We start from the raw sequence: 21473 nt of genomic DNA on the forward strand, positions 1-21473 counted from the left end.
TGTTATGTCGGTTAAATATTTCAATACCCACATATGTGACAAACGTTACTGAAGAGCAGATTTTGATATTATGCTAATCATTCATCTAAATCGCGTTCAGTTTGTTATTTACGAACATGTTCTTTGGCATAAGGCGTTAAAACATGAGAAGTAACCTCCCTCCCCTCCCCACTAAACAATTTTTAAAAACCAGAGAGGTAATAAGCGCAAAAAGCAGGCGGGGGGGGGGGGGGGGGGGGGAGCAAATGGGGTTTCAACTTCCTTAGTGCAAATATCTCTGACAAAATTCACACCTTTAACGTTTGGTTGAAGTATTAGATCACAGTCCTGGCCCTTAATATTATAACTATTCAGTTGTAATAATTAGCAAATAAACAAGAGTAAGTAAAATTCAATTACTTTTTTATTTCAATAATAATAGCATTACTTTCTCAGCCTCCAACTTTTTCAAAATGTAACTCTCAGAAATGATTAAACTTGCAAAAGAGAGAGAGATCTCAGAACTACATAAGAACCAGCAAACACTGCTGTATCAAATACGTTAAAACTGGGTTTCTAACTTCAATGAATAATTTGAAGTCTAATCTCGCTTGTGCAGAAAGTTTCATGAAATAAAAGGCATTTCTGAACATAATGTTAAATATTAATATTTCTTAATACCATTGTTCAATACAGTTTGACAAAAGATGTATGCTCCAGAGATGTTTGAACTTATAAGCAGTCTTGCATATAAAGTAGGCAAAATATCAATATCATAACAATACGTTTTTAGGATTTTCAATGACAATATAGAGACATCTGACAACTTCATTTTACCATAAATCTGTAACAGGCAATTTTTCTTTGGAAACATTCAATTCTATCTAAGATACAGATCACAAAACAACTCATGTAATCAATTAACATATATAAACCCATTTTCCCTCAGATAGTTAACTTTTACATTTTTTTAACATGTTCTCTGAGCAACATATCTAACACTTGTTTATATTCTTAATATGTCAGTATCTTTATTTGGGGACATCTGTGAAGAGATATAGAAAGCCGATTGTTGGAATTATATAAAACAGGAAATAAAAAGATGATAAAACTCAAATAATTCTGAATATATACATATACAACAGAAACTTTATCAAAACCACTGCTTTCAAATTAAATTCCCTCTTCTAAGTACAAGATATGGATCCACTCTCTTTTTTCTAGCATGTTATAAGTTTCTTAGAACCCATTCAAATATGGTGGACCCTACATGAAAGAAGAGGCCACTAATCTGCAGATGGTTTTCCAGCCTCTAAATGCGCCATCCAGGAGTTTAGCAATTAAATCTCTGAGCTGTGATTTAACCCATTTATTTATGGCTCATGTGAAGCAGGGAGACCATCAGCAGATTAGTCCGCTCTTCTTTCATGTAGGGTCCGCCATATTTAAGTGGTGGAACAGAGTATCCTAGGATTCTCTATTGAATGGGCTCTGAGTGTGCCACACATTAATAAGGAATGGATCAGTTTTTACTTTTAAATTAGTGAACAGCAAGTAGATAACATAATACAACTAAAGCAAATTACAAAAAATAGAAATAGAAATCAATAAAGTCTTTGGTGTTCAAAAGGCCTTAATTGTAGGGACTCAAAACATGTGCATATAAAGAAAAGCAATTAAGACAAACACAATTGACACTGATACCAGATGGTACTGGGGAATAAAGCAAGTTGCAACCATTTTTTTTTATTGCAATGGAACAATGCTTTCCATTTTCAGCAGGATTTATGTAAATAATCTCAAAATAACAAGCACAAAAATTACCAACTTAATTATTTAATGTTGGCACTATGTGAACCAAACTTAGTTTAACCTTATTAAATATTTAAAAACTTTCACAACATCTATTTGTCTTTATTCACTTATTTCAATGAAGGTTCTTTCTTAATACCAAACTGCTAATCTGTCCCCAGGCAGGGCACTGATATAACTGGAATTAATATAGTCATTGACAACTCAATTTTTTCTTTTAGCTCCCAGTACCATTTTCAAGATGGAGGTGTTCAACAATGCCGCATAAAAACAGCTTATTTTATTAACAGAAGAAAGAAAAACGGATCTTTTTCCACATTTGATACTTGTTCATGAGATCACACAGATATTTATGACAAAATTCAGATGAACCATGTAAAAATTACTCCAATCTTTCCCAACAGCCGGGTACTGGGAACAACATGGAATTGAATGTGGCTGGTTGATATAATCTTGATGTGTAACTGATAATGTTATTGTGATTGAAGTCAAGTATCAAAAACATTTACACATCCAAACCAGGTACAGGCCACAATGTAAGCATGTTTTGGTAAGTCATGTGTCACTAACATTTAAAACAAGAACCCACAATACACTTAGGACTAATTCCCATTGAAACTATCAGTCTGTTCTCCTGGCATTGAGTAGAATAAAGAAAATCTGGTGATTATAGAAGTATGTTAGAAACAAGAGGCGTGTGTATCTCTTAACCTGATTGCATTCAGCTAGAGTCCCCACAGAGTTAGATAGATCTATGTAGACAGTCAGTTTCAATGGGAATGAGCCCTTAGTTTTTCTTTAAAGCTTGTTGAACTATTTGGCATCTGATATTGCAAACTGATATCAGTTCGACCTATGTGATAATATCACAAATAGATAATAACAGAAGAGTAGCAAGTCAAGTACCTAACACCCTATGAAAAAATTGATCTGAATATTCAACAGACATAAAAACACACTTTGCACCACTTACTGCAAACATTTAGTATTGCATAGATTTTCAAGTATCATAGTTAGCTACGTTTTTGTTTTAAATATCTTATTAAATTTACTCTTTTCATCAAATAAGCTTCGTATAAGCAAAACTTGTGTTAATCCCACTACTGCCATGACCACCAACTGAAGTGGTGCATAAAAGTTGACTCTCTCAAAATTGTGTTCTTGTGTACTTCTGTCCCTCGCCTCCAGAACTCTGAAGATATTCTGGTATGAGATAATTTTGTCCATGTTGGCCTTGACAGAATCCATCACACTCTAGTTAATGAAATAAAAATAACATTGATCAAAAAAGATATGTAAGAACAATTCTTTGAAATAAAGTTGTGTAATATTTCCCACTTGTTGGCAGGACATATCAAGATATAATATATCTTTTATATTCAGTTTTTATGTTACTGCAATGTAGAGAATTCCATATTGTGTAAGCTACATTCGATATCTGTATCAGCAACAATTTAAGTTGTATTTCAAGCCGAATTGATTGGACTTGGCATAACTTATTACTGCAGGCTCTCTCATTACAATTTAGACTGAACTGAAAAGCACATACCTTAAAATCCTCTAGCTTGATATCTGCAAGTTCTGGGGACTCTTTTAAATTTTCCCATGCATTTTCTATTTCATTCACTTCATCATCATCATATACAATTTCAAAAAATACCAGCTTTCTTGAGAAACGACTAAATGAGTTGTCAAAGCATATTTGATAGTCTCCAGTTTCTTCTGCAGTCACCCTAAAGAGATTACCAAATATTAATTTAAATTCCTTTTACATACAAATTTTAAGTCACAGGGGCAGAATGTTACAACAAAATAGTGCCTAGTAAAACATGAACATATGTACATGTTGTCTTTACTATTGTGTCTATATTTAATTATGAGTAAAGTGGTTCAAATGTATTCTGTACATAACCAACCCTTTAAATATTAGGCCTATTACAATCATGACCTGGCTAGCAAGGAGCAAAAAATAATAAATTCTTTAAAAATTAAAATAAAAAACAACTTACTTATGCACTGCATCACTTCTTCTACGATCTGTAATTAAAACTCTGCCTGATGGGGCTTCTATTGCGAAGTCAATGTCTATATCACCACCATCTATTACCTAAAATGGTTAAATAAGAAAAGAGTGGCTAATTGAACAAAATTAATTCCTTTAAAGAGGTCAATCAATATGGATCAATATGACTATAGCCAGAATGCCATGTTCAACTGCCTGTGCAGAGTTTTACCTTAACCATGGGCAGATACAAAGTTATTTTCTGACAGTCTTCCAAATTATCTTTGTTGATCCATTCTCCATTTTTTACTGTCTTCTGACAGAAAAATTAGATCAATGTAAACTTGAAAATCTGACCATCTTCCAGAAGACCCACAAGATGCCCTAAATCCGCCCCTGTTATATATATAATCTTTTCCATGCAGATATGTTTCTTACAACAAATTACACACTTCAATCAAAATGAATGGAGACAGTGTGACAAAGAGTACAACAACACATTCAAAATGACCTCTTTATCACCTCTTACTGCTAAGCAAGAGACAGCGTGTCTTACAGAGAAAATAATGAAAAAGGAAAATATTCAACCTTCACTTCTATAAAAGATGTCATAAGAAAACATGTCACAAGTGAAAGACAGCTTATATTTAGTACTTAACTGCCTTTGGAATTCAGCAACTGACTTCTTCCACTTAGTTTCAGTTTTTTCATTGAAAAAAAGGCTATTACCTACATACCATGTCAATGAAAATTCATAAACTTGTTCTTTGATATATCCAATCAAAATGTATCCATTGTTATTATTCTGTATCAGAAACAAAGAAGGAAATCTAAGCATCATTGCAATAAGAAGTCAGGGCTGAAGAGCAGATTTTTAACAACTTGTCTCAATCAGTGGCATAAATAGACTTATCAGCAGCATACAAATCATCAAGTTGGGAGGAATGCGGTACAAATTAGATGCCTTAACGTTATAAGAAGTAAATTAACCAGTTCACAAAGAGTCACAAAAATGTTTACATGTGGATAGCAAAAAAATTTAAAACATGAAAACACTTTAACGGAGATGCTGGCACCTTTTTTTTCGACAAAGTATTGGCTGACATCTAAATAAATCATCAGTTGAACGAGATGTTATCGAACCAACACAGTACACTTTACAAGTTGACACACCATCACCAATGCACACTTCACCAGCCATGCAGAGTGTCATACCTGAAACTCAACTTCCAAAGTCCGTCCATTTGCTATCTTTTGGAAGAAGCATTCCCTTTTGGCTGGCTCAATATCAATCGTGAAATCATGTTCATGGCAGTAACATGCTGTGACTAGTATCAAAACAGTAAAAAAAATAAATGACACTGAACTTTCCAGTCTCATTTTCCTCCCGATTTCCAACTTCGTCTACTCTGTTCAACCGGAAACAGATGGTCGTATAGACCCGCATTGAAAGTTAGGGTTAGATTTTATAAGGCAAAATAAAAATATACACATACTTTAAATTGCCCCAATCAATATTTAATTGATATCCAGTGATATCCTTAGATTATATGTTTACAAGTATGTATTTCTATTTTCACAATTTTTTCATCCGGGCCTCGATATGGAAGATACTGTTTACTCCTTATTTGCATAAATCTTCAAAGCTTAGAATATAGTACATCAATATTTGCCTGATTTTCGGTAATCCTGTCTTTGAGATAACAGTTCTGTGCATTTGAAATGAGTTTTTTATTTCATCATATTTTGAGTTCGCAAACTGATACTAATATGATGAAAGAATCACAAGCATATGAAATAAACGGCGTTTTAATATCGTTTTCGCGAAGATAGTAAAAAGGTGGAACTACATTTACTGAGCCTCTTTTATTCCAGGTGCGACAATTTTGTGAATTTTGTAATCTGGAACGAGTTTCCTTAAAAGTTTTTTATGAACTTTGACGAGCCTGTTCAGTAGTATATGGAACTTTGAGTCGCGAGGTAAAATATATGACTTTTCTATGTAATGTACACAGTTCTCTTTAAGTGGGAGTGCGTTTGACAAATTTTAATTTCTGGGAAACCCTCTTAGAACTTCTGAAATGGGTCAATTTCGGGAATTCCTCAAAACCCCTTGACTTTCAGTTATCAGGGTTGTCTCCCATAACAGTAATACAGCAATGGATGACAACGTCGACGAATGCTCATTAGCGGAAAGCTTTGCAGATAGCGAAGGTCCTGCAACGTCAGAGGCATCTGATGCGTTTCCTCAGACAAAAGAAACAGATAGTGACCTGTTAGTGGACAGTTCACAAGAAAATGCCAACAGTGGTTCAAAAAGCAGTAATAATAACAATGAGGATGCAGCCGAAACTAAGCCGCCACTGAGCCATGAGCTCAAACAGGGATTAAGGATTCTTCGAGAAATTATGTATGAAGTTCACAAATCCGTGAACTGGCCGTTTTTGGATGCGGTCGACGTTGAACGCCTCGAACTTTGGGATTATCACCAGAGAATCAAGAAACCCATGTGGCTAAAAAAGAGTAAGCTTTTGATAACCTCAACATATTTTCTTGATTAAATAATATCGTTCTATGGCAAATAATAATTTTGATCCATCGGCTACCGACATAAATGTTGCCTTACTTTTCAAGGTCAAACTGGGAATTCCCACATTTTGGGGATACCCTTAATTTGCATATTTTGTTTCTATTAATAGTAACCCTAATTTATTATGACTTTTGTAGAATATGTAAGACTTACTTATACTCATGTGCAATAAGTAGTATATTTGGTCCCAGGTTGTGCACATGATTTTCTTGCATATAACAAAGCCATCGTATACCTAAAAATTCTATTTACATTATGACTTTCACATGGAAAACACTGAAAATAGCAGACAGTCATAAAAAAAATACTAAGTAAATATTTTGAAGGTGTAAGTTAAGTGTGACTGTAAACTGGACGATTTGATAAATAAGTTTGATTCCAGGTTGGCAGCACTAGTAAGTGCAGATCTATGCTTAGATGACTATCCTTATGAATTTTCTTGTTTATTTCCTTGCACGTAATAGATGAAATGAAATTTATATTTATTGTGCTTTATTGTAGCAAAATTTCCCTTGTAATTAACATGTTATTAACCAATCTTATAACTTTTCTTTAAGTGAAGGAAAAGTTTGACAACAGAGAATATAATACCATCACCGAGTTTGTGGCTGACTTTCGGTTAATGCTGGAGAACTGTTTCCGTTACAATGGACCCGACCATCCCATATCAAAAAAAGGCACAAAGCTTGAAACGATCTTGGAACAGAAGTTGGTGCTTCTCTCACGGTACAGTAATGTTATTATTGTATCAGGGATTTTACAGTTTTTAAAGATTAAACTGCTTAGTTATGTGGTAATCTGAAGTGAAGAAGTAGTATTAAATTAAGAATAGGACTAGTTTTGCATGTGGGTGTGTCAATGCACTTGCCACAGAAAATATGTCCTAGCACTGACACAAACCTTGCTTCATCATGGATAGATATTTATTATAGTAATTTTTCCAGGGAATTAAGAGAAAAGACTTCCATTGCTGCCACATCAGGACAACCAGTCACCTATGAAGCAATTACGAGTAAGTCTTGAAGGTGATAAAATCGAATAATGACACTCTTTGATTTTATTTTTTATTATTTTGTGGTGGAATAAACTGTGAAAAAAAAGTGAATATATACACACATGCTTTGCATGTTTGACTTCTTGGTAGACAGTAATCCTGGTATAATAAAGGATATATATGTACACACACCTTGATTGCAAAAGTGTAAGTAGAGGGTATTATTCTCCATTCTCAAGGTTCAAGGAAGCGTCGTAATGTTGTACCACATGACTCTAGTAAACTGCTTAACCAGCTTCGGGAAGAAGAAGCATTAAAGGAAAAAGAATCTCGAAGGCAGCAGATGTTGGAACGTAAACTTGCACAGGAGACATATATGCAAGAATTACAAAATTGGGTGGACACCCTTGTGGCAGAACCAATTAGGACAATTATAAATACCAGTTGGGAAGTAAGAAACAAGACGCCATAAAGTTGGCACATTTCTTGATTTAGTTAATTAATTTTATTTATTTTATTGATATTATTATTATTATTATTATTATTTTGGACTGGAAATTTAAGAAATGGATATCATTCTTGGTCTTCTTAGTTTTAATGCTGAAACTTTTGACAGAACACAATTACTTCTTGTATCAAGATCACAATGCAGATATCAAATGGAATCATTTCATTTTGTTTTAGATCCCTCAGATAGGCCTCTTCCTGTTTTTGTGCCAAGAAGTTTTGAACATAGGTGAAATTATGCAGTATGAGCTTGAGAGGAGTTTTGCCATGGCAAAGGAAAGCACTGTAATGCAGACTGTTATGACCTCCTTGCTAAGTACACCATATCAGAGGACCAGGTAGGGTGAAATTGTTAATATTCACTCTATCCCATCTCCAAAGACCTCTTTTAATGGTTTGTATTTGAAGAATGTAACAAACCCCAAGTGAAGCAGTGTATTTCTTTAGAAGCAACATGTTTTTTAGTTTCATTTCTGTTATAGATAGCTACTAGTGGAGTAAAGTCTAAACGTAGACATGGAAACTGCTGTCCCTAAACCAGCATTTGAATTTATTTACGTTTGTTTAACTGCAGGCTTGACAAGAAACCTCTTATGCCTTACAAAGTGTGGGAGGAGAAGCTCAGAGTGAAGTTGAGGCAGTGGTATAAAGTGCTGAAAGATTGTGGAAAGGATATACCGATAGTAAGTTATGACCAGTGAAGGTCACAGGAACTTACCTCAGAATATATTGTGGTTGCATTACTTAAAACAGTAGACCTATAGAAAAATAAAATGCTGATATGAGGTACCACACCACCACAGATTTATTGCAAGTCTGAGTACATTATTCTTAAGACAGTGTTAAACTCATTATAGCTTACAAATAGTGAGTTTCACTATAATTCTAATGGTCCTTTGAATTTTAGACGATACAGTTTATATCATAGGAGCTTTTCACTTAATAGAAAATGTTTTTTACCCCTTTTAAGGCTGCTGACAAAATAGGAATAGAAGAGATGTTTTTCAAAGTTGTGGGTAAGTTATTTATTTATTGTGCATTTATTTATTATCTCTTTCTTTTCAGTTTTCACTCAAAAAGTGAATTTTTTTAATGCAGTTGTCTTGATTTTATTTCTTTCAAAGAATATTCCATTTCATTGTGGCTCAATTTCAAGTCTAGTGTGTTAGGCACAAGTGGACTACACAAATATAACAATTACTTTATTTGCTCTTGCTTATTAGGTTCCAAAAACCCACTGGAGAAGAAAAAATTCCATGAGCTTTCTTTCTATCAGAAAGTTTGGATTACGAAAGGACTATGTGACTATTGTGTGGTGAGATAAAACATATTTTAAAAATTGCTTGATTTATTATTATTGAAGTCAATCACAAGGAAGGTGCAGTGCAGTTGTGTTATAGTTGTGTTTTGATGTTATAAGAACTAGGCATTGAAAAATGTAGTACTAATTTTATAACTAAATATTATGGAAGTTCTTTTAATGTTAGGGCCATTGAGATTTCATGCTGACATACAGTTTCATAGTCGTCCAAGTTTATTGAAGAAGGAAAAACACATGCGACTCTGCTTGTTGGGACTCATTTTTATCACACTGTACGAGTTACAACAATTTACATAATATCGCACTGTGTGATGCATCTCACAATTAGTTCCATTCATACATAACAATAGTATTCACCCTTATGCGTTTCCCTGGAATTAAAGCATGTAAAATTTTTTTTCTTCTACCACAGTCTAACCAGGAGTCAGTGCGTGATGCAATGGATGCCCAGGAAGTGGAGGAAACCAGGGAGTACTTGCTGGGTTATGACGAGGATGGCAACAGTTACATGCACTTCCCTCAGTTCTGTGGTGCTGATGTGCGCATCTTTAAGCAAACTCCTCTTCCATGGCCAACTTTAAAAGTGGAAAAACCAAAACCTTCTCCCAGCAAGGTATGAAGTTAATAAAATGAAATCAATAATTTGCATCAGTAAAAAGCAGGTCGTTGAAGTTTTTGTTAACTTGTCAGTAGTTTAGATGTTATCAAGGTACTGTGAACTGACCAGGAATCTGTTTCTTTAAATGATTGTTTAACATCTTTATATGTGCCAGCCTTGCCATATGGTTAAATTTTGGTTCTGTTGTAACAAAACCCATTTCATTTTTTCTTTGCAACCAATGATATGTAAATTTCATTTTTAAGTCTTATGTAGCTAATCAGCAACAAAAATATGCCCCTTTTGCCTATCATAGTATTAAATTGAGTATATCTGTTCATAAAATGCTAATAGTAATAGGAAGAAAAACTAATTTTATTTTCCCTTGAAGGATATATATATATCCAATATTCCATTATTTGCATTATTCTTAATAAAGGCACAGCCAAAGAAAGCAAGAACTCCGAAGAAAAAGAAAAAAGGGAAGTCTGCACCTCCAGCCAGAAGACCTTCTAGACTGAGACAGGTGAGGCTGATGGCTGATATTGGGGTTGTAATTGAATCCAGGGGGCTTTTTATCCCCACACTTTTGTAGGAAAAGTCTGGGATTGTGCTATCCTGCCCATCTGTGTGTTAGTAATATCCACTATCTCCAACTAAACCATTAGAGGAAGATGAAACTTGGGAATCGATAGACCTATCATCAGAAATGTGCATGGGCACTTTGGAATTTTAAGGCATCCTGGGGTTTGGCTGTCCCAGGGAATGGGTGATTCTTAATTCTTTTCATATTGTTATTTCTGTGATCTCTTCATAGATACTAGAGTGGAGAAGTTGAAACTTACAGGATTGATATGGGCACTTTGGAATTTTAATGTGCGCCCCGGGGGGGGGGGGGGGGGGGGGGGACCAGGCATTGTTATAGATATTTAGGGAATGGGGTCCCTCAGGGTGAGCTACTCTTTACAATGTCAGGAAGTGACATTACCCATTAGCATCATATAGAACTGTAAATGTATCAGAGAATGCACAATTTTGTTTTTGTCGTGAGCCCTTACAGCATTTTCAAGTGTGATAAAAAGATTGCAGGCTTTTTTTTAGACAATGAAGGAATCCAAACAGTTTTATCAATAGGTAGTTTGCTACAGAAATTTGCAGCAACGGTCATGTTAAAACATTTTGCAGATTAGTAATGTTCATGACCGACATTGTGTACAGTGAATGTTTGCTCTCTTTTCAGTGCAAGAAATAGATGTATTTATTTGTATTTATCTTTCTACATAGTGTATGTATATATCTAATTTTAATCTTTCAGACTATCAAGTATGTTTTGCAACCACAGTCCTCTGATGCTAGTGACGGCGATGAGGACAGTGGGCATGATTCCGACATGCAGTCAGACTCGGAGACAACTGAAACTACGCAATACCAAGAGAGTGTGGACCAAGACAGTGTCACAGACAGTATGGATTGGGAGCCTCGGGCACTGAGAAGCAACCAACGACTGAATACACCACAGAAAGAAATTGCACCAAGAGAGCAAGAAGACATGAATGGTGAGGTTGCTGCTACACAAGAAATCAGTGAAGATATGAAAACCACTATCGTTCCAAACAGTAAAAGGACTGCTGTGAAAGGACCGAAAAAAGCTAAAAAAAGCCATTGGAGTAATAGGAAACAGAGACACCAGGCACCTCGTGGCAAGCGTAGGAAAAAGCTAGAGGGTGGTGGAGATGAAGGAGAACATTCAAATGAAAGCAAAAACGATGAAGGAAAGGACAACAGCAATGATATGGACTCCATTAATATAGATCCTAGTAAAAACAGTCCTGAATCCTGTAATTCTGCTGGTGCCAGAAAGCTTTCTGGAGAGGTGGATGTCAGTGCATCAGGTGATGGGAAGAATAATCCTGAATCCTGTAATTCTGCTGATGCAAGGGTGCTTCCTGGAGAGCTGGTTGTTAGTGCATCAGGTGATAACATTCCTCCTGCTCTAGACACTCAGAGTGATACCTTGGAGGTACAGACTGATTTTAAGGAAAAATTCTGTGATGAATTAAGGGATGTAGATGGAAACATGGACCCTGACAACAGTTCTATGGAAAACAAAGATTCAGATGATGTTTCCACACATGCTCAAACAGGCCTATCAGAAAACCAGACTGATTCAGAAAGGAATTCAGATGGAAGTAAATGGAAACTAGGGAGAGACCTTCTGGAAAATGGTAAATGTGTGGAAAACTCAAACCAGGCAACAGAGCTAAACAGTGTTTCTGCTGAATCTTCCAGAATGGATTGTGATATAGCAGAGGGTGGCAAAGTTGCTGGGGGAACCTCTGAAAAGGAGACTGGTGAGACAGAAGGGAAGGATGCCGCAGTTGACACCTCTGCAGTGGAATGTGATGAAGCAGAAAAGAATGGGACATCAGATGCAACAGATGGAAACAAGGCTTTGGTTGAGATGGAAGAAAGTGATGAAGAAGATGGAATTGAAATTGAGGTTTGTCTTCATTTTAATTTGTCCCTATAAAATTATGATTATTGATGATCCTTTAATTACTTTAAATGGCAAAGATCTAGATAACATATATGAAAAAAAATTAATCCAGGTGCACATTTTCTACCAACTTGCTTTCATCGTTCATCTTTAAATCTTTCAGGGGATTAAAGTGTCAAATAAATAGATACACTGCCACATAAATTAAACACTCATTGTTTGCATATCTCTGCAGGCCCCAGATCCTGAGCAGTTCATAATGGTTGTATCCAGTGTGGAGGAGTTGAGAGCACTCTGTGCTCAGTTTGCAGAAATAGAGCCTTTTGTAGAAGGATCTGGGAAAAGACAAAAGGTAGTGCATTTGTCGATTTAGAGGGTGGTGTTTTAATTATCACAGACAAGAAAATATAGTAGTTTTTATCTTTTGTTATTCATGGCATAAATATATGGGTGATTACCTACAGATACTTTATTTTAGCAACTTAAGATGTGTATTAAATAAAAATCATGATAAATCTTACAGTCACCAACTTGACTTACTGCAGACTGATATTGATTTTGTTGAATAAGGAACAATGTTCACCAAAAAGAAAAATGTATGCCTACTTATCACCAGACTCTTATTTTATGGGATTCCTTTCCAGATTATTAAGCCACCACCAAGGAAACGTTGTGTAGCAGAACTACATGAAAGACTGACATACTTACTGTCAGAACTAGAGCCATGGGAAGCTAAGCTCATCCAAGCTAACAAGAAAGCTAAGACCAAATTGAGAAAGGAGCAAGAAGAATATGAAGATGAGCCTACAACAGAGGTAAAAATTAATGCTATTGCTATGGTACTTCTGTGATATAGATAGTCTTATTGTAATTTAATAGACAGATGATTTCTCTCACCAATATATGAACCTGCAGTATACACATTCTCAACATATATTATTGACAGTCTGGAAAATTTTTAAAAATCTACAATATTCATATTATCTCTGTATTAAATCAAAGCTTTGCCATGGTGTTTTTTCCCAATTACCCCTTCTGACAAAGTTATGCTCAAGGGGTTGGGGAGGAGGGTAATCACATTCAATGATAGTGTAAGTTTTTAAAAGTTTTTTTTTCTTAAGTAATTTATAGCATTTTGGACAAAAAATATCTATATAACTCTGGATAACAAAAATAGTGCAAGATAAATGCTATCAAGATTTGCTTTGGGAAAGTGTCAGATTTACCTATGAGATTTTCTTGTCTTAGATGGAGGATGTGTGGGATAGTGATGAACCTGTGTCAGAATCTTCTGAAGGTGAAGATTCTGATGATCATGAGGAAGATGCAGATGAGACCAATTCCGTGTCCAGTCGCTGCACCCCTACACAGTCCAAAGATAAAAGAAAGACCCCTGCTGGAGAAAAAGTTACTGATGAAGATCTTTATGATGTAAGCTCTAGAGGACGTGTGAGAAAACGACGCCTAATTCCTAATAACACAGAAGACCAAGGGGTGAAGAAGGCAAAAACTGCTGTATCTGCCTTGCAGCAGCATCTCATGTCTAAGCTAACTAAGTCACCAGCTGAATCTGACTCAAAGCCAGTTAGTTTGCTTCAGAATCAGTCCCTACTGAAGTATTTGATCAGTACTCCGCCAGGGTCATCACTGAATCAACCAATGGGAGCTGGCTTCTTTGCCAGGACCTCGACAGGACAGGAGGTATTTTTCACTCTTACATCAAATGCTTCAGGCTTACAAGCCACCCCAACTCACTTGATTAATGCTCTGGTGAATAATGCCAAGCCGAAAACATCGGCTCCCTCAACAACATCACCAACAACCACCCAGACCTTCACCCCATATCAGTTTTCACTGAAATCTCCACCCAAAACTGCAACAGCCTCACCAGCTACAACAACTGTCAACTGGAGGCTGCCACGGATACAGTCTGTTAAACAGCAAACTGGATCCAGCTTAATCACTATGGGAACAAACCTTACAATGACACAGGCTAGTACTAGTGTGGCTAGCCTTTTGTCTTCCTCACCACCGACTACTACCAGTGAGCAAGGCAAGGTGTCCTTCTATCAGCATAACCAGATAGGAAGTCTGCCTCCACACATGATCCAGTCTTTGCTTAAAAACCAGGCAACAAAATTACAGCCTTCATCTGTCGGTAGTGTTCAAGGACAAGTGCTTCCAGTCGGAGTGAAATTGGTTACTGCAACTGCCCCAACATCAGAGGCAGTTACTGGCATTGCTCTCCATGCAACCAATGTCTCAGTAGCCACTGCAGCAAACCAGCCACGTTTAACCAGCTCTGCACAGCACATTCCAACACAGTCTGCTACCACTTCTCCAGTACTACCAGTACAAAGTCAGGCTGGAGTTAATACAGGGCTGCTGAAACTTGTCTCCACTCCACCTAAACAGAAATATGCAGGTAATGTGACTGTGAAAGCTTTGCTGGAGAACAGAGCCCACCAGAAGGGAACGGAATATGTGGTGGTTCCTCCAGTGCCTCGAAGTTCACAGGAGTTGCTGTCTAGCGAAAGCAAAAGTCCAGCCAAAAAAACAGTTGTTGATCCTGCTGCCCAAGCTCAACTTGCAGCCAAACTTGCTGAGCTCTCTAAGTCAGTTTTTATTGAGTCTGCTGTCAAGGCAGTTACTACAACAGTGAATACCACACTCCCAACAGTCCAAATGAATGTGCCTTCCCCTCTTACTATGCCCACAATCCAGCCAAGGAGAAGTGTCACCCAAGTCACCCAGGCCACCAAATCTCCCATTTTAGCTTCTAATATGCAATCCAGTAACAAAACAACTCCAGTCAAAACCACACAGAGTGAGCCTCAGCAGACCTCTCTGCCGTTGACTGTTGTAAGCGGGGCACCAGCAACAAAGACACCTGCTGTGCCACGTCAAGTCCAAGTTCCTCAAGCTGCTGCCCAGAAAAGTGTCTTGGTGAAGATGGTTCCTCAAAGTGTCACTGGTGCTACCACCCCTCCCCAAGGCCCCATGCAAGCTATCCTTACACCACAGGGTATTCTTATTCCCCATCAAGCCTTGCAGCAGAATGTGCCCATACAGAATATCGTTGCCAAGCTAAACCAGCTACAGAAGCAGGGAGTGCTGCCTAATGTAGCACTCCAGACAGTTGGGATATCACCACAGCAGCAGCAAGGCAAACCAGCCCAGGTCCCAGTGCAGACACTGGTTGGCCAAGGAGCAACTGGTGTGGTTGTTAAGCAGGAATCAGTTCCTCTTACTCCTGGGACCAGAGAAAGGGTGGCGGTTGCCCTGAAGCCTACTACTGCAGTGAAGAGTCAGAAACCACCAGTTTCTAAGGTGAAGTAAAAACACTATGTTATTATTAACCTCATATGTACTATATTATTATGGACTTCAAATGCTTGCACCAGATATTAATTGGAATAGAGCAAATGTTGGTTTATTAAATTATTTTTTAAATGATTTAATGTTGTCCATAAAACAGTATTTTATTATGACCAAAGAAATCAACTTAACAAGTGTAAGACTTCATATGGTATTTTGATCATCAGCTATAAGTAAATTGATTTTTGATTTTGAAGCTTACTATATGTGAAGTTTGTAATCATGTCTTGTATTATTATTATTATTATTATTATTATTATTATTCTATTTTTTCTTAAAATCATTTTCAGTTGGTGACAGGCCCTGTCACACACTCCAAGGCTTCCAGTAAACCACTGCTAGTGTCTTGCAGCCCCAACATCGGCAACCCCAGTGTGTTTACAGTGCAGCCTGGCACCTCAGTGGCTGGGCAGGCTGCCGCTTTTACTGCTACAGTGTCCAGGGCAGCACCTGCGGCTTCTACTAGTGTGAAATCTCCAGCAAAAAACCTTGGGTTGCCACCAGCACAGCAACAACAGAAATTAGTATTGTTCAATGTGGGTGGACAACTAGTCACAGCACAGGGTGTGCCAGTCACAGTGTGTGATTCTCAGTTGCAGTTGATGTCCCAGTCCCCAAAGATTTCTTTGGCTAACATTCAGGGACTTGGAACTGGCTTGATAGTACAAAAGAAAACACCTACAAAAGTCGGAGGTCAAGTTCAAAATCTCCAACAATTAGGAGTGCTGCAACAGGCCATCAGATTGCAAACTGCTGTGCAGAGACCTAATACGTCCACCATTCCAATCATCACACGTGGTCAAAGTGGTCAAAGTGCTCCAAGTGGTCAAAAGGTCATTAGTGTGTTGCCAGATCATAGGTCAACAGACCACACAGGCAGTCAAGGGAAGGTTAACAGTATTGGTACCTCACACCATAGTATTACAACACCAGTGGGCAGTGGAACCTCAGTGTATATAGCCAAGCCAGCACAGGGTGTGAACACTTTACATCTGCCAGCTGGGTCAGCATCATCTCAACTTGTCCAAGCTGCTGCCTGTGCTGGACTGTATGGGAATCCACCTATTGCTAGCCCAAAGCACATACTGGGCAATGTTAACATACCCCTTCAGCAACAATCTGTGTCCAATACTGCTGACTATAAACCCTCTTATGTTCCTGTTCCCACCATAACAAGTGCTGTGTGTAAGGTTGAAGGGAATATTGTGGTGACATCGTGTGGGGTGAAGCAGGAGAAAGGAAATGCCAGTAAGACTTTATTTTCTACTGGGACTTTAACTCCCCAGCAACAGCCTGCACTGGCTGCAGCTTTAACAAGTGCTCCGAGATCAATAATACCTACAAAAGGAGGTTTATTACATGCCACTACGCAGCCTACTGAGAATAAACTGCTCCCACATGGTGTCTCAGAGCAGGATGATAAAAGTAATGTGCCTCACAGTGGCAGTCACACTGATGCAAAGCCACTGCAACAGAATGCCCCACTTGTAACTGTTACAACTGTAATCTCAAGTAGTAGCGTAGAGCCAGGTGTGAGGACAACACTGTCAACTGACACGGAGACTGTAGTGAAGCAAGAGAACACACTGCCAGGTGTAGTGACAAGAATCCCACAAGATGTCACAGAGTTGGCTGGACAAGCGACAGCACAATCACTAGACAGCTCTGGGGATTATGATATGGATATCAGCGAAAAAAAACTTTTCATTGTCACTGAAGTTCCACTTGAACATCCCAAACAGACAGATCATGTGAGCAATGGGAAAATGAATGGGGAAACCAAACCATCACTTAGTCAGCTTTAGAGTTAGTACATAGAACAAGTGGTGTTGATAATTTATTAAATATATGAATACTGATGACCAAAAGAAATTGATTGACTTGATTTTTGAGAGACCAGTGAAACATGAAATATTTAGTGTGAAACAGTGCTTATAATCTAAGCAGGAGACACTTCTTGATTTCATCAACCAAAACTATATTCAAGAAATACACTTTTTTATTCATAGCCAGTAAAAGCGCTAGGAGTTTGTTTTTTTTTTAATCTACAGACATTTTATAAGTTGCAAGACATCAAATTTACCCAAGTTGAGTTGAAGCAATCAAGTGCATAACAATGTAAGCATGCTGATTATACTGTGATGGAATTAAAAGGAATTCAATAACATGTTTGTATATACATAAAAAAATATCTTTCTACATTTTCTTTTCATTGTTCAAAGAATGATTTAAATCTTGGTCACGTAGGAAATACATTTACAAAACACGGTACAATCTTAAACTGCTTCCTCTGTCACCGTTCCTCTTTGTTTGAAAGTTTCCTTTTTGTGATAAAGAACCAGCTGAAGTTTCTTCCAAAATATATCGATTTTTCTTTGTCCTTCATCGTTGGGCCATTTAAGATGAGTTACGTGTTTCTTGAGACGTCGCAAGTTTTTTGGTAAATCTTTATCTGGAATATGCTCAAGGTAAATAAGAATGACGACGTTTTTGCGCTCATCCAACATCTTGCTTATTGCCGTGTTTAGTTCGAAGTTACACCACTCGCTTTTGACGAAATTCCTTGTTATTACAAACAAACAACATTTGCTTTTTTCCATACCTTGTATAAGGTTATCAATTATGAAATTTCCTGGAATCAAGTCTCTATTGTCGAGACACAGTTGGAAACGTGCTTCACTTTCTTCTAAATTCCTCACCAGCGTGCCAACCACCCAATCCTCATCTTTGCTGCTGTACGAAACGAAAGCATCAAATTCTCCGTCTATGGGTATGTAGCCTTGTGTTTTTTTAGGCCTTACTTTAAACTGCCACCAAAAACGAATGTCCCAACGATAAAATGTTATAACGGCAGTAAAAATCAGCAAAACTAATGTCCCCAAAGCGTAGAGCAGTACTTGCAATCCAATTTTACACTCGAGGAAACCGGGCGAGTAGTCCCCAACTTTCACTGCAGACAGCTTGCTTGGTGAGAAACAAGGCTGGTCTTCCCCAGATATTTGAATTGATGTGTGTTTTAACCAACCTACAAATCTTACAAGATGGCAGTCACATGAAAATCTATTATTATTAAAAAGAAACGTGGCCAGCTTAGGAATATACTTATAGAAAATGTCGCCATCAATTTCCACAAGTTTGTTATCGGATAAATCCAGTGTTCGCAGGTTTTGTAAAGGCTTAAAAGTTCCAGGTGTCACTTTGGTCAAGCCGGTATACGTCATATTCAAAACTTTCAAATTAATCAAAGGATTGAATAGAGTTTCTAGGTCCACTCCTTCGAGCTCTTTGCCTGCTAAATTTAGGCTTTCTAGAGACACCATGCCAGTAAAGAAATTGTTCCCATCGGGCCTTGTTAGAGAAATTGTGTTGTCACAAAAATGTAATATTTTAAGCCTTGTTAAATTTCTAATATCCACTGTAACTGATTCTGGAAATCTAGTCTTACACATGTTAAGTTCCTCCAGTGAAGTAATACCAGTGAAAGATACGCGAGTCCCATTCTGCATTAGAAATCTAGTCCCTGTCAGTGTCAGGATCTTTAAATGCTCGTGCTTTAAATCTTGTCCCCACTTAGCACCCATCAGAACATTTCCAAACTTCACTTCTAACTGTTTCAGCCATGTTGCTGTTAGTAAATAGTATGGTAAAACAACTGGTGACCAATTATTTAGTGATACATTAACGAAATGTAATTTGTTTTGTGTTGGGAATGCACCGGCTGTTAAGAGGTTATTGCCGTTTAGGGTTAGATTCCTTAAGGAAGGTAATGCGGAAACAACGGTTCTCAGATCGGCAGCCAGTCCAAAATCACCGTTTGCAACCTCCAGTGTCTCCAGTGAAGAGTGTCTCAGATGTAGAATGTAACTGTCAAGCATTTCGTACCGCTCGCTTGCCTTCAAGCATTGGCTAATACGCAACTGACGGAGGGTTTTGTTTCCTAAACTATAAAAGAGATTACTCATGGCCTGGGGGCCAATCGCCACATCCACCAAATCAAAAGATTCGAAGTTAGTTATAAACTTGAAGGTTTCATTACTGAATTCTACGACATACAAACTTTGGTGGAAGCGCAAACGAAGGAAGTCAACATCTGAAAAAGTCCTAAGAGCATTCGGTCCAAAATATCGGATCGGGTTTCTACTGAGATTAATAGTGAAGTGTGTGGCCGTTTTAATCTGCCGACTATGTTTTTCGTCTTCCACGCTGTCAACCATGCACCCAGTAAGATCCATATATTTCAAATAATTTGACTGAACCAACTGGTAAGGGATGCGGTATATTCTTCCACTGTAGAGCAAGTGCACTTCCTCTAGAAAGGGCAGTTTTGGAACATCCTGGTGAATGCTTGTGTTACAAAGGTAAAAGTATATGTATCGAAGCGAATCTTCCGAACCTCTGAAAGACTCCGGCGTTATCCTGATGCCATGAGGAATGTACGGCCTGCAATATATAAGAACACGCTTTGTCCCAGCAGGAAGAGTGGGCACAGTCTCATTGTAAAGAGCTGGATTGAAACTGAGACATTTCACCTGTGAGTTTTGACAATTACAGTGTTTTGGACAATGATCGCCGTATGCACTGGCAACGCAAACAACAGTGGCAGCAACACAATACATGGTAGCAAGCTTCGCGAAATGCATAATGTAGTCCTTCAGTTTTTCTTTTCTCGCGGCAGCTCCAAACCTTGGTGAAATGTCAATGATAAAAATTTCTCCTCTGCTTTTAAATGGTTATTGAGGAAGTGAACTGACCGACTGACTTATGCTTCGTTTCGATTTCCATTTTGAGGGACGCGTGGTCATCACGAAATGGTGAGTAACAACAGCCATAATTATATATAACAAACAAGAAGCTACCTAAAAGATAAGTGTCTTCATGAATCATAGCTAAATTTAGCACGTCATTACAGCGTTATTTAATTTTCCTTTGGGATAGAGTGTGTACCACTAAAAATAACGCCGATATTTGTATTCCTTCCCAATGACTATATGTATGTATAAACTGTTGCACTCCCGTTCCATACATTAACCGCAAATGTCAAAATATCTATAACACACTTGTAATTCTAAAGTTCGAGTAATATCTAGCTCGCAACGCACTTGAAGACTTGTCATTAAAAACGAAAAAAGAAAGGAATCGAAAGCGACATGCTTCCTGATTTAAAGTCATTATCCGAATGAACCTATCTCCGCCTTTGTAGAATCACGTCATCGCAGGCAGTGAAGCATAAGAAATATAATACTACCATTAGTTTAAGTCTTCAACATATGGATTATCAACTTTTTTTTTTTTTTTTTTTTTTTTTTTTTGGGGGGGGGGGGGGGGTCTCAATTTTCTATTTCTGTAATATGAAACGGATATATTTTTCTTCCTTATGATACTATCCTATGGCAGGTGAGACATATTACCAAAACCAGCTGTCACTAGAGAATTTTTCTATAGCAGGATGAGAAATTATAGTTTCACATAATACCAATATGGCTGGAGGAAACGATGTTTAGGCCCACTTTAACCACAAGGACTATCACAAAACGTAAAGAGATCTTTTTTTTTTTTTTTGCATCAAAGATAAGATGCCTTGCTTTCTAAAATGCTGAATACAATTGCTTTTCTTGCTTTCTTTGCTGCATACCTTTTGGTTTCTGTGAAAGAGCCAGTTCTTGAAAAAAAATCTGCTAAATGCTTGAAAAAAATGCTTAAAAACCATCATTATTTTCGATTTTCAACATCAATTGCTACTTACTTCTAAATCTGACGTTAGGTTGAAAAGCAAATAAGTTCAAATTGCAAATTTT

The 21473-nt window shown here is 37.4% G+C and overlaps 3 protein-coding genes across 4 annotated transcripts; 1 reads left to right on the top strand and 2 right to left on the bottom strand.

The window, feature by feature from the left end:
• Positions 1-385: 385 nt before the first annotated feature.
• LOC106180784 (transmembrane emp24 domain-containing protein 1) lies at positions 386-5240 on the bottom strand. 2 transcript variants are annotated; one of them, XR_015331823.1, is made up of 5 exons: positions 5009-5240; positions 3801-3898; positions 3341-3524; positions 1439-3045; positions 386-1245 (listed from the first exon to the last, which is right to left on the bottom strand). XR_015331823.1 is itself a non-coding variant. In XM_013564911.2 (4 exons), exons 1-4 carry the CDS (start codon positions 5171-5173, stop codon positions 2809-2811), a joined length of 684 nt encoding a protein of 227 aa, XP_013420365.2. In that variant the 5' UTR covers positions 5174-5240; the 3' UTR covers positions 386-2808. The 2 variants fall into 2 exon arrangements, 1 of the variants encoding a protein (XP_013420365.2); XM_013564911.2 differs by having other exon boundaries at positions 386-3045.
• A 388-nt stretch (positions 5241-5628) lies between these two features.
• Positions 5629-17877, top strand: LOC106180775 (uncharacterized). The gene is made up of 15 exons (XM_013564891.2): positions 5629-6316; positions 6941-7109; positions 7328-7395; positions 7617-7828; positions 8062-8222; positions 8459-8567; positions 8855-8900; positions 9108-9199; positions 9618-9818; positions 10243-10329; positions 11119-12303; positions 12536-12652; positions 12945-13115; positions 13549-15630; positions 15969-17877. The coding sequence occupies exons 1-15, from the start codon at positions 5953-5955 to the stop codon at positions 17481-17483; spliced, it is 6579 nt and encodes a 2192-aa protein (XP_013420345.2). The 5' UTR covers positions 5629-5952; the 3' UTR covers positions 17484-17877.
• Positions 17139-20620, bottom strand: LOC106180703 (toll-like receptor 2). The gene has a single exon (XM_086999241.1). It carries the CDS (start codon positions 20316-20318, stop codon positions 17955-17957), a length of 2364 nt encoding a protein of 787 aa, XP_086855367.1. The 5' UTR covers positions 20319-20620; the 3' UTR covers positions 17139-17954.
• Positions 20621-21473: the final 853 nt, after the last annotated feature.

Source organism: Lingula anatina, chromosome 1 (genome assembly GCF_051362555.1).
Source record: "Lingula anatina isolate TDL-2025a chromosome 1, LinAna3.0, whole genome shotgun sequence".
In the NCBI taxonomy this organism is placed as follows: Eukaryota; Metazoa; Brachiopoda; class Lingulata; order Lingulida; family Lingulidae; genus Lingula; species Lingula anatina.

What these genes read in the sequence shown, in the direction of transcription:
- LOC106180775 (XM_013564891.2), top strand. Translation starts at nt 5,953, where the DNA reads ATGGATGACAACGTCGACGAATGCTCATTAGCGGAAAGCTTTGCAGAT. An exon ending in AAGTTGGTGCTTCTCTCACG is followed by an intron (nt 7,110 to 7,327) that starts GTACAGTAATGT and finishes TAATTTTTCCAG; the next exon opens with GGAATTAAGAGAAAAGACTT. An exon ending in GTGGAAAGGATATACCGATA is followed by an intron (nt 8,568 to 8,854) that starts GTAAGTTATGAC and finishes ACCCCTTTTAAG; the next exon opens with GCTGCTGACAAAATAGGAAT.
- LOC106180784 (XM_013564911.2), bottom strand. Translation starts at nt 5,173, where the DNA reads ATGAGACTGGAAAGTTCAGTGTCATTTATTTTTTTTACTGTTTTGATA. An exon ending in AGAAGTGATGCAGTGCATAA is followed by an intron (nt 3,525 to 3,800) that starts GTAAGTTGTTTT and finishes TAATCTCTTTAG; the next exon opens with GGTGACTGCAGAAGAAACTG. An exon ending in TCAAGCTAGAGGATTTTAAG is followed by an intron (nt 3,046 to 3,340) that starts GTATGTGCTTTT and finishes TTCATTAACTAG; the next exon opens with AGTGTGATGGATTCTGTCAA.
- LOC106180703 (XM_086999241.1), bottom strand. Translation starts at nt 20,318, where the DNA reads ATGCATTTCGCGAAGCTTGCTACCATGTATTGTGTTGCTGCCACTGTT.